This window comes from Siniperca chuatsi, linkage group LG1 (assembly GCF_020085105.1).
Source record: "Siniperca chuatsi isolate FFG_IHB_CAS linkage group LG1, ASM2008510v1, whole genome shotgun sequence".
Classification (NCBI taxonomy): domain Eukaryota; kingdom Metazoa; phylum Chordata; class Actinopteri; order Centrarchiformes; family Sinipercidae; genus Siniperca; species Siniperca chuatsi.
Genome location: NC_058042.1, coordinates 21,141,357 through 21,160,000, shown reverse-complemented (window position 1 = coordinate 21,160,000; position 18,644 = coordinate 21,141,357). Strand labels below are relative to the sequence as shown.

At 39.4% G+C, this 18,644-nt stretch overlaps 2 protein-coding genes across 5 annotated transcripts in view; one reads left to right on the top strand and one right to left on the bottom strand.

The window, feature by feature from the left end:
- Positions 1-6,681, bottom strand: part of tspan15 (tetraspanin 15) — a 43,114-nt gene extending 36,433 nt beyond the window's left edge. Inside the window, exon 1 of one of the 2 annotated variants that reach the window (XM_044197061.1) lies at positions 6,467-6,681. In XM_044197061.1, coding sequence (XP_044052996.1) covers positions 6,467-6,556 — 90 coding nt within the window. In that variant the 5' untranslated portion in view covers positions 6,557-6,681. The remainder of the gene's footprint in view (positions 1-6,466) is intronic. The other variant, XM_044197068.1, reaches the window with a different exon arrangement.
- A 3,307-nt stretch (positions 6,682-9,988) lies between these two features.
- Positions 9,989-18,538, top strand: tacr2 (tachykinin receptor 2). Of its 3 annotated transcripts, none has more exons than XM_044195935.1 (9): positions 9,989-10,220; positions 10,965-11,130; positions 11,770-12,065; positions 14,383-14,433; positions 15,156-15,350; positions 15,817-15,967; positions 16,119-16,238; positions 16,319-16,395; positions 16,484-18,538. In XM_044195935.1, the coding sequence occupies exons 2-9, from the start codon at positions 11,035-11,037 to the stop codon at positions 16,818-16,820; spliced, it is 1,323 nt and encodes a 440-aa protein (XP_044051870.1). In that variant the 5' UTR covers positions 9,989-10,220; positions 10,965-11,034; the 3' UTR covers positions 16,821-18,538. The 3 variants fall into 3 exon arrangements, with proteins under 3 accessions (XP_044051870.1, XP_044051859.1, XP_044051880.1); XM_044195924.1 differs by having other exon boundaries at positions 9,991-10,220; positions 10,978-11,130; XM_044195945.1 differs by lacking the exon at positions 14,383-14,433 and having other exon boundaries at positions 10,013-10,220; positions 10,978-11,130.
- Positions 18,539-18,644: the final 106 nt, after the last annotated feature.

Here is an 18,644-nt window from a genome sequence, read left to right as displayed (position 1 = left end):
ATTACTGGTTACTCAGGATAATCGCTGGGAACCGTTTTCATTAGAATTATGTTTTACTTCAGAAAAAATGGCTGGTTTGGATGTTCTTAGTTGACTCATTTCGATAACTGACTGATCGCTGATAAAACAGTCTATCCGTCAGCAGCACAGCAGCTAACAGTCTGTCCCTACAATGAGCTCCAGGCAAATCTAAAATTAAAAAGGCCACTTACACATATTCAATTACAGCCAAATAGCACATGAGCAAATGTAGGCCTGTAATGTGATCGGGCAGCTGAAGCCGTAACTGGCCAATCACCAATGACCCATTTATAGTAACTTTAATTATTATTTACATGTACAATCACACATCTATACATTCACCTGAAGGCTGCTAAACACTAATACGGCACTCACCCTGTGGCTTGCACAAGGGACAAGAGGAAAACACACTTTCTTAAATGAAAACTATGGTTTACTCCAACTTGGGGTTTACTTGTGCAGTTCAGGCCATTATTTCTAATGGTTACGATAACACTGTACACATGAAAGTCATGCTGAGATCTGGGAACACAGAGACATCGCTACAAATAGGACCAAAGAGGTAACAGACACGAGTGGTCAGACAGGTTGTAAACACAGCACAGATACAGGACCGTAATGCTAATCAGTCTTGCCAGCTCGGGTGCCATTTTTGTGTTAAAAACAGGGTTCGAATTCCAGGGGAGCTACTGGGAGAAAATGCCTGAAAGAGGCATGAGCTCCCCAGAAAGAGAAATTTAGGGGGAGCTCTAAAATATTGTAATTTGATGCCACTGATTTATTTCTGTATAAATGTTTATTTAGGTTCCTGAAATAAATAACAGGCTAACAGTAAAGCACTTGTCAACGTGTGTGTTTATTCGTGCATAACAATTTCTGATAATTCGTGTCTAATAAAACACAATGCTGTCTATTCCTGCTGTGGCCATCCATGCGCGGGGGCGCATGTTCAAAATTGTCATGGGATGCAACCTAGATCCGGTCTGTTTAACAATGAAACGCAAACAATTGCCTGTCCACTGAGCGTTCGCATTTTTACTGTTTCTCGGCAGAGAGTGATTAAAGAAAACATTGCAACAGTGAATAATTTTTCTGTTTCTTTGTTGTCCCAGGCTAAATATACTCTGTATGACTTGACATTTTCCATCCATGTATGCATGTGCATGTGTACAGTACCCTCCCACCCCCCAACCCAGAAAAATAGCATGTGAAACACAAGAAAACACACGCACAGAGCTTAGCTGTGGAAGACGGTTAGATGACAACTGCAAACACCTCATTATTTGACACGTTTGTTGCCAATTGCTGCCTGCCTCCCCCACGATCTATCTTCAGCCTTTCCAAATTAAGACAGACAACATATGTCAGAGAAGAGGAGGAAGGAAAGAAAAGGAGTGTTTTTACATTAGTAGTCATCTGTGAGCTCTGAAGGTCCAAGCACTGTTTATAATCCACCATGATGTCTTTTCCTTACAAGTCCCTGCTTGCTGTCTGTTATGGTATCTCTGGCTGGCCGCCCGCCCACCCTGAACTCACTTCTATTCAGCCAAGAGGAGAGGAGGGCACTTAGAGCAATAAACAGAGCAACTTTTTTGTAAAGATGATAAGTGGTCATCTTTACAAAAGGTTTTGTTGGTTCGCGAATCACTCTGGTTCATGTAAATCTTAACTAAAATAGCTGCGATAATATAATAACACAAGCAGTGCTCTGTTTATCAGCATGCACTTAGCTGCAGATGACTTAGTGACAATATCAGGGCATTAGGCCAAGGTTAAGTTGTTTTATATAACCTATTACACTCTGTTAAAACAACTTCACAGTGCTATTAGTGTGCTTGACTAACTGCTGTGGAGACATACAGTGCAGTGCTGAAACTCAAATGAAGCTCTGAAACCAGGCTACAAGCTGCAGACATGGGACGAAAGTGCACTTATACAAGGACTCACTGCAGGACTGAGACTTTGTCCTTAGCGCTGCCAGTGGTAAACAAGAATAATTTATATGATACTAGAAAATTATCAAAAACTATTTATGAAGTAATCAATTAAATATGCATGAGGAGAATATGTCTCATGATTTCTTCTTTAAATGACAAAAAATAACTGGCTACATAAATGATTTCACAAATTGGTTTTGAGAAAGTATACATATTCATGTTCCCCTCAGGATGAACCGTAGTCACATTGGTGATTGCTTAACCTTTTCGTCTAGTAGCGTCACCATCAGGTCAAAATTTTAATTTGCCTGGTTTACCTGCAAAACAAATGTCAGTCCCATCAGCCTCAGCTTGTATTAAATGTTAGCATGCTAAGATGCTTAACTAAGATGGTGAACATGGTTATACCATATATATATATGCTAAATATCAGCATGGCTGATGTTAGCATTTAACTTGAAGCACCCTTGTGCAGCCTTACAGAGCAGCTAGCATGGCTGTAGACTGACTCTTAGTCTTGTTTCACATCTAACCAACTAATTAATACATTTGTTCATCAAACATTGACGGAAACACAAAGGAAGGAGTAGTATAGACACAGTCCACATTTGTGATGTTGAAATTTTAATTTTCAATTTTGTGCAGTGGTGCTTGGCCAACACCGGTGTGAGTTTAAACAGAAAATAATAAGGTTAGATAAGAGGTTGTCTTGATGCATGTCACAGGACACCAATATATCTTGGACTTTAGACTACTCTGAAGCCAATTACACCAAACAGAGACTTGTTAGAGACATGTTTATTTGAGAGACATATAATGCCAGTAAAGGTTGCTGGAATGTAGAGGACTGAATCTGTAATGATTCCTTCACACAACAACAGTTGTTTCAGTCAGTAAGGTACATAGTCCCAAATTACAGTGCAATTACAACTGCTCAGTGGTCAAAAGTCAAAGACCTGTGATAAACTGGGAAGTCCCAGTGCGTGCATGTGTTTTATTGTGTGTCAGTATGAGCTACTGTTAAATTATGTGTGTTCAGTCAACCTTCACTGGATAAATAAAGGTTAAGAAAGGCAAATAACTTCCTACAGCAGACTGAAGTGAAACCAACCCACAGGAACAAGAAGTTCAGAGCTGGGCACACAGTTGGGAAGGTTATCTTCAAAATGCAGAAACTCCAGTTGTTTCTACATTAACTTGGTTTCAAAAGTCAACAGAAGTAAACAATTTATGACATTTTACAGATGGTAATCATAACTGCTGACAAAATCCTTTTACACACCTCCAATCAAGCCCCAGTAAACAAAATAACAGCTTCACATTGAAATGTGACTGATCACAACATTTAATACATTATTTTCCAACTCTGCTCAGCTTATCAAATGCAATGTTTGCATTATATCACTAGAAAGACTTTCGTATTGTGATTTTGATAATATTTCGATTAATTGTGCAGCCCGTGTTAAGTCATCGTCCTTTTATGACTTAAATCATTTTTCACTGTGAGCAGGAAATAACTCATATTCTCCTGTACATTGTTCCTTCAACATATGCTATTTCGCTTGGCTGTTTGTAGCCTCAGCAACTGAGCTCCAGCACATGGACATCCTGTCCTGCGGGACACCGACTCAGTGTGAAGAACAGGTCAGGTCAAAATAAAATAAAGAGGAATAAATACAAATCTGAAAGCAAGACAGTATGAGCCAATAATAGTCTTAAAGCTTCTTTTCTAGGTAGTTTAAAGGGTCAGTTGACATATGAAAAAGCAAAAGGTTGAAATCATGTAACAGAAATGTGTTTGGGCAACAAACCAATGCTGCTCAACAATGCCGTCAATAAAGCTGCCTGTTGTATCTGGCTTTGTTGTTTCCATCATTAATTACAAGAAATGTGGGAAAATGTTACTGATTACAACATGTAGTCAACTAAAAATAAGTTTAAAATACTCCTACACACCAGAGGATGTGACATTATGACCTAATCTGCTGTTCATTCTTGACTGTATCACGCTGAAATAAACCACACTCTTCAGAGACAGCGTGTGGTGTGAAAGTCTCTTTAACATGACGGAATCAACATGCTGTAGGAGCAAAGTAAATGTAACTCGCTAATCTGTTTCACCTCCCCTATCAAGGCAGCATTCATTCTCCATAATAAACCCATTACTGACTCCTCTGCTCCTCTCTGCCTCACCATCCCACTCTCTCCTGCTCTCTCTCTCTCTCTCTCTCTCTCTCTCTCCATGAATAAATGTTTCAGAAATGCCTCACAGAAGAAACAAATAAGTGATTTCCTTTGTACAGTAAGTGTTGTGTCAATCAACCATCTGTCTGCAAAAATGTTTTCTGTGAGAGGGAGCAGCTGCAGGGTTTGGCTATGTCGCACGAAACCTTTATTCTTTAAAAAAAACCCTGACATAATGTAAGCCATCAGAGTATCTTGTTTCCATTATATCAAAGATATTTCAAGGCATTTGTTGAAACAAGTGTCATCTCCACAAGTCAAATTATATGACATTACGTTACTGCCTTTAAAAAATAAACTGATGCAAGTAAATTACAATCATTAGCGCATTTCATCCTTGTTAGGGTTAGGGTTAGGTATAAAGTTGCCTCTACTGCTAAGATAGGTCAACTAAAAAAAATACACTATTATTATTTACTGACTAATTAATCTAACAAGTAAGTAGGTTAGACAAAGGGGCTCTTCAGGGGACACTTAACCTCACCTGACCTCCCGACTAGAAACACACTGCAAACAGTTGCTTATTTACACATCCAGCAGTTACGGAGCAACAGTAACATTTGGAGTCGTGTTTGTTACCTGATGAATGAAAGTCAAATACTTACTCTTTTAGCTATGTTTTTGGTCTCTACCAACTCCTCAGAGAAATGTCTGGCTCTTACTCTAACTGTGTCTGCCTGCTGTTTGGTGCTGAGCAGGTAGTGTACAGTGGGCTTTTAGAGCTTTTTCACTGAAAACGACACCATCAGAGTGGTGAGTGAACCAAAGCAGTAAAGTTGCGGGCCAGACAGCTAAACAGTGAGCTGAAACTCTCTATAAAAGAATTTTAATTTCCCCTGGGAGTTTTGATTTTCTGAATGCTTGCAAATTTTGTTGAACATTAAAAAGACGCTGCAAAATTATCTACATGTGGCTTTTGGAGCCTTTCCCTAGCTATCTGCTGGGCACCGCTGTCCCTGTGAGTAATCCAGACATGCAGAGGCAAGAACCCATCAGTTAAGCACATTGAACTAGTCAATCAGCAGACCCATTTACAGTCTTTGGTAACCTCATTGTGTACATTGTGATGTATCTCTATAAGCAGGGTGTGAAATATGTTTATTAACTTTAGAGAAGATCACCATACTGGTGACACTAAGTTAAAATCAATCAAATATGGAGAAAAGAAGGCTTTGCACACTTAGGTCAGATGCAAATCACGATAAAGCCAGGCTTTCGGGCACTCAACCTTAAGAGAGGGAAATACCTAATAAATCTTACCTTTACTGTACTCTACTTACAATCAAAACTGTAGCACTTGAATCATGCATTATTGTCATTTCACATGACTTACCGACTCCTACTGTCATTATCTAAAAGACAGTGCTGAGCCCCAAATTGGTTGATGGGTGTCTTTCAATTGCAGTTTTTTCTTTTGTTGTTCCATAAAAAACAAAAAAACTTTTCATAATTTTATGGAGCACCTGTATGCTATGGCTTCCACTATCCTGGAACAAGTGGACATGTGCAGTAGACTCCTGTCATGGTCTGAGATGACAGTCAATAAAAAAATAAGTATATTACCAGAAATATCTTTGAAAACTATACAGCTACCATATAGAAATAACTATGTTAGTTTGTAGGCCATCTGTACAATTCAATTTCTGCTGTTTTATGCTGTCATTTCGCTTTTTCATTTACTGAAAACACGTTGCTTATCGGTCATGTGGTGGCCCAGACATGACTCATGTTGTGGAGTAGTCGGATCACAGCAGGGCACAAGCAGCTTGCGGAATTTCCGAGAAAAAAAAAAGCCTGAATATGCGGTTCCTCTTTCTTTTTCTCCGTATGTGCTCTCTCGTTGTGTTTACCCAGTACGGATCAGGCAGGTAAGAGTAGGGCAAAGGTGCACAGGGGAGGGTGTGGCCACATTGTAGCAGACAGACGGGTTACAGCCTGCAGAATAACATTACTCCACAGGGACAACACCTGTCGCTTCAAACCTGTACATCACAATAATGAACGCTGGATACAAGCTAATATCTCCATCTTTTTCTCGCCATAACATCTATTCATATTTTTTTCTCTGCATCTGAACAGCATAGGCCTGCACAGCCTCAGTTGAAACAGAAACAGAAACAGAAACACACACACACACACACACACACACACACACACACACACACACACACACACACACACACACACGGTCTACCCCCCCTCATATCATATGCAAACACAACGCACGTTCCTCTTTAACAAACCGCAAACATGACGTTACTCACCCACCATACGATCGCATAGGAGAACAGGATGAATTTGAGGAAAATGTAGGAGCATGTCTGACAGTATCGGACATCCTCGTTGTTGGACATCGTGTCGGAGTGAGGACAGTTGACTTCAGCGGTTCCCTGCGCTGTTGACAACACACTTCCGCGTTGTCATCGTCACCACACCTGAGAGCGCCCGTTGGCGTGATGGATGGGAGGTCTATGGGCTGGAATAAACTGAAAATGGGAGCGACGGGAGTTTTACACCGTTAAAACTTTTATATGTATTTTTTGAATGATTAATGGGTTAGTTGAAAAACATTTGTTTTTGACCTTTATCTTTGCATCTTTAAGCGTGATGTTTAAAGTTTTCTTTGGTCTAATATAGCAACTAAGAAGCACATTATGGATTACACAGTAACTCAAAACATGTAGCTTTGCCCCCTAGTGGTGAAGGATAGCAGAGAGCCCACACAGACTGTTTTGTTGTAGCCTCTGAATTAGGACTACTGAATTTACTACTACTGCTTTGTTTGGGGCCTCAATGCAGTGCTTTTGTTAAAGCCTCATACACTGACCACCTCACACAACTTATGTAAAGCTGACCTTCTTTAACTGGTAAATCAATCAATCAAAGAGACAAAACATATGTTGCATCAAAAACATACATGCACACAAACATACTGTTCACACGTCACCATAAAAAACGTGTTTTTGAGAAGGTATGAATTAAAAACGGTTTTAAACACAAGCCATCTCAGTTTTAAAAATAGAGCCTAATGCAAAATGTGTGAGCCACTTATGAATATACAGCTGTGGACCTGGGAAGACATTTTAGTGCCCTGTTACACCAAAAAAACAGGCAGCCATCTTCCACCTGGCTGGGGCCAACCATCACCCTTAGTGTATACTGTGTGTCCGGCACAATTGGCTCTGGTCGACCCTTATCAGCAGCCATTCAGCTGATAAAGCATGTTGAGTTGGTAAGAAGGAGCTGTCTAAGCTGCTGTTCAGGCAAGCAAATCACTCTTTTCACTCAGGTAGTTTGGTTACTCCTTATTTATCACCTCCACCTTTTCTTATCATCTTCCACAAGCAAAAGACCTTGGGCTGACAACAGCAGTGCAAGGTAAAGTGAAGCAAACCTGAACAGTTTTAGGTTTTATCAGACATATTTTTAATTTGTATTCTCAAGAGTTGTTGTTTGTCTTTCAGTGATGTTTTTCTGGACTAGGAGCACAGACTAGTGACTAATTATGTGCAAAATGTTCATGCATGTCAGCGGTTGTCTTTGAGATGTGTTCAGGTGCAACAGTTAACAGAAGACATGAGGCAGTGTGAGTTGATGCAGCCATTTGTCTTGGTCTGTGCTAGTTCAGGGTTGTTTTGTAATCACCACTGTTATTCGTCTCTCTACAGTGCCTCAGGCTTAGATTCACTCAGGAGACCACACTTGTTAAGTATAGTTACACCAGCTTAGTAGAAACTTTTCAGTCCCCTGACTGTGCCCTTCAACCTGCCCTTCCCCAGGCCCTGCTGACCAATAAGGATTTGTGAGCATGTGCATACTGTACACACACAACAGAGAGAGTTCAGCTGAGGTCAGCAGGCTCTACATCTTTCCGTTCTTTTCTGTGCAAACACATGCAGACACACAGTAGATTTCCCCTGAGAGGGAGGAAAGAACAGAAAGAGCACAAATGTGAGGAAATAACAGACATCAAACAAGTTTGATTAGAACCAAAGCAAGAGAAAGCATAAGAAAATATATAACTGTAAGAAAGAGAATTACACATTGAAAGCATAAAGCTAGTATCACAGACTACACAAATGAAAAACACAAATACAGGTACTGCAATGATCAAATATCACCACTGTACTAGAAATGCGAACATTGTAAAGGTACAGCAGGTGTACATATGAGTGTCCTTAGGGCACCATATGGTTAGTGATAAGTGACAAGGTTAAAAAGTACATCTCTTTTTAAACACACATACATAGATGTAATGTGTGTGTTTGAAGAAATACCAGGACAATACCAAGAAATTGGTCGAGTGCCCTGTGTGTATGTACCTTTAACATACACTCAAATTGTAATATTTTTTATTTATGTTCACATTTTTAAACCAGCAGCACGTAAACATTGACTGATACAATCTCTGGGGGGACATTTAAGTGTTTTGATGCCACTGCTCTAACTAAAAGTAGACAGCAGCAGTTTTTTCTAAATGTGTGACTGCCAACAACTGCAAACACAGAGCTGTACTTTGCAAGTACTTCAGCATCGGTGATCAACCCCATTTTCAACTCTGCAACCCCCTCAGTTCATCTCAGATAAATTCTCAACCTGTGGGAAGCACTGCAGTTAATTCAGATATCAAAAGTATCTCTCGACTTTTTCACTACTTATTGAATGAGTGTGATCAGCATAGAAATGATCATGACTATTGTATTGATATTATGCTGATTGTGAATAGCTTAGAGGTATAAGAACAACGTCAAGCACAACCTCAAAAATATCCACATTGATACCATCAGCTGAGAGGACATTGCTCAAAACACAACATGGAGAAAGAGAGATCTTGTAGGAGCCGTAAAAGACAAGCGGCAGCAAAGAGTTGAGAGACTACCCACCAAAAATCCATTCCCACACTGCAATACAGTTTGAGCTCTTCAGCCATGTCAAAACCCACAAAAGGACCCCTCAGGAGGACAATCTCACTCAATCTCGAGTGATTGCAGATGATGATTGTGGGTTACAGAACCTACACTAAACTGGAGGCGTGTATAGGTTGAACACAAGAGCAAAAAGAATGGACCATTTTGAATGGAACCCAAGAGTTTTGGAGAAGCATTTTACTGGGGAAGTGGAGATTTCAGGTGCATCTACATCCACACACACACCCTCTCTGTGTGTCTTCTTCACTTGCTGCATCAAACAGAAATAGAAGAAGATAGACAATGAATAGTTTAAAGGCAATTTCACTGGAAAATCACTACAAACGTGCTTTAGATTTCAGGGGAGCTGGAAACTGATGGTGGCAGAAGTAGAGACTGGGGATGTACCCTCTCCCTTTCTCTTTTTTACCGCACACTAAAAAACACTGGGTTAAAAATGTGCCCAGTTTGGGGTCAATATAGCACCAACACAATACTGGGTTACCATGACCCAAGGTTCAAGGTTCAAAGTACATTTATTGTCATTTTACAGCAGGGCTGCAGGATAAAATTAAATGATTTCAATGTATTTTTATTTTTGCATTTTCTCACATTCTCTCTTTTATGCAAACACATCAACAACTATTTTCGCAAGGTTTTACAGCTGACTCAGAATCATAGTGCGGACCAGAGCTGTTCGTTCTATTCCGGCTTTTCATTCACATCCCTCTCTCTTTATCTCTCTCTCCCTCTGTACATATACTTGGCGCCGCTCCACGCGCACAGTCGCGTGCCTGCCCCTACGTGCGTCTTCGTCACTCTCAGCAGCTTGTAATCAGCTAGTTACACATTCCAGGAGAGAGAGAAAGAGTGTGTTTGTTCGTGTGTGTGTGTGTGTGTGTGTGTGTGTGTGTGTGTGAGAGAGAGAGAGAGAGAGAGAGAGAGAGAGAGAGAGAGAGAGAGAGAGAGAGAGAGTAGAGATGTCTTGAGATGTCTTGATGGATGGACCTGGTTGTCCATTACGCAGAAGGAGTCTAATTTTCGGACATTATTAGCTATGGATTGGACAAACTGATGTTAAAGCTGACAACTCGACCGCGTAATCAGAGAGGTAAGCCAGATGAAAGTAATACTCTGGCAGAGATTGTGTTTTATTTCTGTAGAGAACATATTTCACTGGTGCCGTCCAATGCATTATTTCATCACCTGTGCTCTAGGCTGTTGCGCTTAGTGCAGCCAAAGAAACCTATTACTGTGTGCGTCTGCTAAATGCCCGTAATGCATATTGGCTGATGAATGTATTTTGTATTAGTAACAGTTGTTAAAGCGTCTTTTCATTCAAATGTGGACTAAAACCAAGTGCAGTTATCTTTATTTAACGCACAAGGAAATGGTTTATTAAAACTAACATGTGCTACTGTAAAATTAGACTGTGGAACTTGCCATAATGGTGATATGGTGCATGATTATTAATTCAGGCGACTCTGCTGATGCTCAGCGAGCCAAATGCTCTCACAGTGTAATTTAACACTTGATATGATTGCCTTAAATCTGAGGGTTCAAAAACTTTACAATGAAATCTAATTAAATCTCTGCAAACCAAAAGGAATATACATTTCAGGAATATAGACAGCAAGGACTTTACAGTTTATATGTACTGCATGACATTTGTCCAAATTAAGTTATATTTTGGGTGACTCAGATATCTTTCATGAAACGATGGAAGATCATGAGAGGTTATATAACTTTAAATACATAAAATATTTTTAAAAAACACATCACAAGACATATTTAACTATCTGACAGTCTATCCTTCATTGTGCCTCATAACGCATGACGCATAACGCACATAAAGTTTCTGTCACCAGGTAAACAGGGAGAAGAATATGGACGCCGAGAGTCTTATTCAACACACTGAATGAGATATGGAGGCCACTTCATTCCCGTTATCAGTCACCGCCGACTGGCTGGAGGACGGAAACGAGACGACCGGGAATCAGTTCCAGCAGCCCGACTGGCAGGTGGGAGAAATACAGCGGGAGCAGAAATGAAACTGGTTAAAATCAGGGCTTTCTTACTGGGGGAGTTACGTCCAGCAGACCCTGGAAGCACTGAGAGGAAATTTTGATGAGAGTGAAAGAAAGGAGACAGAATGAATGAAAGGGTGCACTATAGTATTAAAGTTGTTTTATAAAATCACTACTACAAAACAAACCAAACAAAAAATGTATGATTTAAAAATGTAGGCTCAGAGTGACAGAAATGGTCCTGAAGATGTTTGAACATTTTGAAAATGATGTGCCTGTGATTTATCTGGCAGACGGATTTGTCTTAAAAACAAGGCCAATGACTTCTGTCTACCTGCTCAGTGACTGCAGGTGGAAATAAGCGTGTAGCTAAATCTGGTACAAAACATCTCTCCTCTTTGTATGAAAGTCATGTTTTTTGTACTTGGTCCCTGACAAGTCCTCTTCCTCTCCTCTCCTCTCCTCTCCTCTTCCTCTCCTCTCCTCTTCCTCTCCTCTCCTCTTCCTCTCCTCTCCTCTCCTCTCCTCTCCTCTCCTCTCCTCTCCTCTCCTCTCCTCTCCTCTCCTCTCCTCTCCTCTCCTCTCCTCTCCTCTTCTCTTCTTCTTCCTCTTCCTCTTCCTCTCCTCTCCCAGGTGGCTCTGTGGGCTATAGCCTACTCCCTCATCATCCTGGTGTCCATCACTGGGAATGTCACAGTGATCTGGATTATTCTCGCTCACAGACGCATGAGGACTGTAACCAACTACTTCATCGTCAACCTGGCCTTCTCTGACGTTTCCATGGCAACCTTCAACACTCTTTTTAACTTCGTCTATGCGCTTCACAATGACTGGTACTTTGGCCTGGGCTACTGCCGATTTCAGAATTTCTTCCCCATCACGGCTATGTTTTCATCAATATACTCGATGGCTGCCATCGCAGTGGACAGGTAAGAAAGCTCTCTTGCAAACTGTGCAAAGACCATATTAACTGGTAATTATTAATTAATTTGAACAATTTAATGTTTCACTAAGTAGTATTACATTACAGTTAAGCCGATGCTCTCATTCATGTCAGAACCTAAGAAACTGTTTGGTACCAGCAATTAGACACAAATGGGATGATTGATCCTTATCTCCCGCAAAACCCCATTTAGGAGTTGCATTATGAACAGTCAGAATAGGATGGATGACCACTTACTGAAACAGTCAACTCAGTAGTACGGAAACCAAGTTATAATAGCAAATAATCCACTTTACTGCTACATTACTACACTCTATGTTTATATCTGGTTAATATATTGGTTGAAAATATCCTGAAAAATATTTGTCATCCCATGTATTTTGGTCTTTTATGGCAGATACAAGCTGGCCTAATACAATGTTTTTCATCAGTTAATTATTCACTGACAAATTTCAGAGCTTCTTTGTCAGTCAGTCATCTGAGGTTGAACAGCAGCTCCTTGAGAAATTACCATTCATTCAGTTACATGAGCATCACTTGATATCAGCAGCAACTGTTCACCCAATACAGAGGAAACTGCTGCTGACGGAGATATGGGTCAACAAGCAGCTGAGATACAGATGTCATTAATGCTTACTGGAGCATGAATGGTCAGTCTGTTCTTAGTCTGAAACTGGGCTTAACATGTGACATATATACTGAGTTACAAATTTATTAGCTACACTTGTACAGTCTAACGCAATAAAATACAACAGCCCTGCAATAGATATTGTATTAATGAAGCTTATGTTCATTGTTGAGGCTGTGGTTAGAGTTGGTGTTGTATTAGACTGCAATGTAAAACAAGTGTTTCTAATGTTTTGTCTACCCCCATTTACATACATGAGGGGGACAGAATGTTAATATAATTTAGTTCAATACAACACCATCACTAATTAAGGCCTCAGAAAGGACCATAGAGTTGAAGCCACACCTTTCTGACACAGTGTCAACACAAACTGAACATTATACATTTCACAAAGATAGGATTTATTGCAGCACTGTTGTATTAGACTACATTTGATAGCACAGGTACACCCAATAAACATAACTGTACATACACCACAATGCAGTTGTTCCAGAGGAGAGTTTCATTGGAGCATTTCATTATTGTTTGCATGACATATATGAAACATGGCTCTCTGTGGCACAGGACAGATGTAGTGAGGGAGCCATATGCTAAGATCAGACCAGGTGTGAAATCAGCTCATAACTCAATAATTCCTCCTCATTAGTTTCAAATTTGTGGAATCATCGGTTTATGTGACTATTAATTCATTTATGGTTTATTATTTCTGCTTACACTTTAGGGTTCACTTACATGATTTAGGTGACAAGTTTACAGATTTAGTTTTTCATTTGTGATATAATTTCTTTTCATTTATGCTTGACTGATCGTAGTTTAAGGCCAGAAGTCAATGCAACAGAATACAATAAAAAAAAAAGACTTTGACATTGCATCTTTAATGCAAATCATTTTATGTAAGATCACACACAGTTATTATCCATAAAACTAAAAATAAGAAAAAGGGGCACGGCCAGTAGGCGATTTGAGGGGGGATGAGGGGGGATGCCATCCCCCTTGTTAGCAAAATGACCAAAATCCGTCCCAACGTTAACCTGCTCAACCTGCTTTGTCTCGTAGTGGAGCTTCACAATGTCTCTTTTAGCAATCGCCACGGTCTCAAAACATTATCAATATTTACTCCAGCAGATTGGGGGTTAGCAGCATGACAGAGGCCGGGTCAGAAATTAACAGACCTTGGAGCAAAAGTGCCCTTGAATGCTCAAACTTTTTTGTTGTTGTTCTCACTTGTTATTTTTTAAATAAAACAAATCATTGTGTCTCAAATTGAGTGTTTATTTGACAATTTAACATAATAATTATACATTATTTCAGAGATTAGTAAATGCCCCTAAAAATCAGTTCAAGGGGCAAAAAATAGGCTACTTTGTAAAAAAAAGGCACAAGGGAGCCATAGTTCTATCATTTGACTATAATGGTGACAATACTGAGTAATGTTGTTAAGCAAAGTACATTTCATAAGATCCACTAGTCCTTGGTTAAAATGATTCCTCTGATTCCATAAAATCATTAAAATCATGACACATAGAAATATAGGCCTACATAAGATATATTCTATGTTTGATGATAAAGACAGTTGTCGGTCATCATTATACTCATTGTGGGCACATTGAATATGTTTCTATCACACAGACATGCAGGGAGGAATATAATATTGTGATTATTGTTACTTTGGCAGATGGCCAGGACAGAACCAGAGACAGATAGAGATCTTCATCCTTAATCAAATGTAGGTTTATGCATGAATAAGCCTCTGCCTCTTTGCTATGTGACTGGCAAAATGGCCCAGAACATTGACATAATTCAGATAACACACAAACACACTTCTTTCATTAAGTCAGTGCTCAGTTTTCAAGTGAAAGTACTAATTGATTTAGAGGTGATGGAGCCTTCATTCATCATTATTAATTTGAATTACCGGATATTGGGATCATTAAAGCTTTTTAGGTTGAGAATAATGTGTTCAGGATGATGGAGGAAAAGGAAAGACAATACATGTGGACACTAACAAGGAAACAGCAATATCACCAACCTCAGACTTAATGATAATATCGTTCCATCCCTCTAACCCTGACAGCTCATATACTACATGCTCCCAGCCTAGGATGAATGAATAAATATACATAAAAGACATTATCTCCTTTCAAAACGATATTTAATACAAATTCTTGTATATATTGATAAATGCTTTTGATAGAAGCTATTCATAAAAAAACACTCAGCAAGAACTTTTTAATTATCTTGAGGGAAGAGATTTTAAATAATTATTTCACAGCTAATGGTTCGATGGATGAGTGGGTAGATTTAAATGACTTTTAATCATCTGTGGCATGGGTGCCCACACAGGGAAGAGTCAATCTGGTTTTCATTATATGCCTGTGAATTAAACATCAGATTTCTGACTGTGTAAAAGATAGATATGAATGAATAAACCATTTTATCTTCTTTCAGGTACATGGCCATCATCCACCCTCTGAAGCCCCGCCTCTCCTCCACCTCTACAAAGGTTGTGATTGCCCTAATTTGGATTGTAGCAATCTCACTGGCTTTCCCTCAGTGCTACTACAGCGTGACGAAATTTTATTACCCCAGAACCGTGTGCATGGTCGACTGGCCTGATGATTATGGAGGAACACATCAACTAAGGTGAAGGAATAAGATTAATAAAAAGCTATCTTGTCTTCACTTCTAAATGTTGGTAAGTCAGTAAATGGGGTTGGTTTAAAAGTAAAGTAAGCTATGTTGGCAGAGGACATATATCAACTAAATCTAAATCAAAAAATCAAAACATGTGGACACACAACCACACAGTATCTGAAACCATTAAGCATTTATTTATTAATCATTTAAGTTAATAAACCCCTTCTAAGTATGCTGTATCTTTAATTATTGTCAAATGATCAAAAGGGTCAAAGCGAAGCAACACAGTTATTGCAAGAGTGAGAGACATGTACATAGACGAACACACTAGAAATCACATAAACACAAAGAGATAAATACACTCATGAACACGCCAACATGTCACTAATGGTGATGACACAGGGCAAGTCTGAGTCTAGTGGGGGGGTTTTTCAAATCACCATGTGAGTTACCAGCTTTTCTCTCTCTGCAGTTACCAGTTTGCAGTGATATTGCTGATCTACTTGCTCCCTCTGCTGGTGATGCTGGTGACCTACAGTTTAGTTGGCCAAACGCTGTGGGGTGGGCACATCCCTGGAGAGGCGACAGAACATTACCACAGCCAGATAACAGCCAAGAGAAAGGTCACACACTTCTATTTTTTTACCCACACTATTATCATAATGCTCAGATAACCTGGGCTAAATTTAGATTAGTTGAACTGAGTTAAGTGATATTAGACTGGAATTTAAAATATTTTGGCTTACTTTTCCTCTCTTTGTGATTTTCTCATAGGTGGTGAAGATGATGGTTGTCGTGGTGGTGACCTTTGCCCTGTGCTGGTTGCCATACCACATCTACTTCATATTGGGATCGTTTAACAGAGACATTTATAAACAACATTACATTCAACAGGTTAGCAGCTACCTTTCTGCCTGTTATTAATTCTTTTAAGTCTGATTTATTTATTTATTGGGCATCATGTTTCCTTTCAGGTGTATCTGGCCATATTCTGGTTGGCAATGAGTTCGACCATGTACAATCCTATCATTTACTGCTGTCTAAACCAAAGGTAAAATACATTTTCGCACCCTGAACCTCCTCAGGTTCCAGTATCCCAAATCTCAAGGCAGAAAACCAATTCTCTCCCCTCTCTGCAGGTTTCGTGCTGGTTTCCGTCATGCGTTTGCTTGGTGTCCCCTCGTCAAAGTGTCGGAGGAGGACAAGATGGAACTGCAGCACACACGCACCTTCAGAGTCACCATGACACGCAGCCACCGCCATGACAGCACATACGCCCACACCTCCATCAAAACAAACAACACCTTCGACACAAACATGGCTGTCAGCACTGAGCTAAACAAAGAGATAGATGTCTGCATGCAGCTTAAAAAACAGACATCATCAAAAACATACAGCACACACTACACACATGTGGCAAAGAGGTCAGATGATACAAAATCCCCAGTTGCTAAACTTATGCAGCACACCCACTGACTACTGAAACAAATCATGATGAGGACATTCTCAATGGGAAAGCAACAGGGTTTCTCTATAGTCGCAACAGAGCTGATAATAAAAAGACTGGAGCCATTAAAGACAGAGGAGAACCTGCCGATTGTCAACCAGAGTTGAGCAAACTATCCACGTGGGAAACCTTGAAGAAAAGAGTTGTTCATTGGACTTCAGACCATCAACCTCTTTTGTTGAAGAGTTAATTATGAATGAATTTGACTATCAAGCTGATGGATGTTTTGCTGTTAATGCCAAAGTGGTCACGTGAGCAGTGAAAATATGGAAGAGAAACTACACCTGCGTATTGGACCACAAACATTGTTAGTGTTTGCTGTTAGTGGGAAAGTCTGAAGATAAATCCATTCATCATTCATTTATTGTACTGAGGCCCATTCTGTTACATGCCTTCTTCCACGACACTATTTTCTTCTACTCCTTTGGATATTAGCTGTGAACTGTGGATATTTGTGTGACTGTAGAGGTGTTATCTGTGGTTTCTGGTTTTCAAGAGCATAGAATGGATGAACAGTCCACTGGCATCAGCACCAAGCCTTAATATTGTTGTTTTTGTGTGTTTTATTATTCTTACTGCTTTACTGATTATTTTAAAAAAGGGGGATATTTTCTATTTAATTTCTTTTCTTCACCAAGCATAGCACACATAGTGATAATTAAAGTAATTCATTGGTAAAAAGTCTTTTCAGCCATGCAGGCATTTAAAAAAAAAGTTGGCCATATTGATGACCTTATAATAAAAAACTGTCATGAAGGCGACGTGTAATGTAGTTAAGAGAAGATCTGTGGTATAATTTCAGCAGTTAAGGGATTTTTTCCCAATTACAATTCCCAATTCAGCTTCAGTCATACAGCTCAAGCATCTCATGTTAGATGATTTGGCAGAATAATAAGTTAAATTCCAACTTGCTGCACATATTATATTTAACAGACACAGAATTAGCTATTTATGCTATAACACAGGATGTAACACACTCATGACTGCGTAACTTTATGTGGAGCAGCAGGTCCAATATGGACTGACTGGTGTAAGAATATACTGAAAACACGATAGAATATCCTGTGTAAAAGCATAATCACCAGTTATAAACAAATATAGACATCTCCTGTTTCTAACATAAATACAACATCAACACTGACTTTAACTGATACATTTTAAAAGGAAAATAAGCCTTGAATGTGCTTCATTTCACAGAATTAGGTGGATCTCCCTCATTATTAGTTATATGGTCAGCATGTATCTGTTACATTGCAGTACTATTCGTTTAACATATCAGCCAGATAGTGTGCATTCATATGCATGCACATGGTCAGTGTGCAGTAGAGTTCAGATTAAAAAGTGCTGCTACTTTGAATAATCTGATGTAAAATGTAACATTGTCAACTATTTCGTATATTTATGTAAAATATGCTGATGAAGTGGAAATGTAAATCTGGGACTTGTGTGATGGTTGCACACTTACAGTTGGGTCATGATGTTAATACTGTAACCTGGTAGTGTTAACATTTCAAAATGTAGAGAAAATCTTTTGACACCTTGTAACAACTTTTAAACTGACTTTTAAAATGCACACAGTGACATAGTGAAACATCTGTATTTGTTGTCTACACAAAACAGCAGGTTAGTTGTTTGTGGCCTAAATAAAAGTCAATAATATATTTTAATAAATGTGACAGTATATGTATGTGTGTGCAATGGTCCCTCAGTTGTACTCTAGACATTGTAATAATGTTACAGAGGGGTCAGAGGTCAGGTTTCTCGCTGAAGGACACTTCAGAAGGCCTGATGCT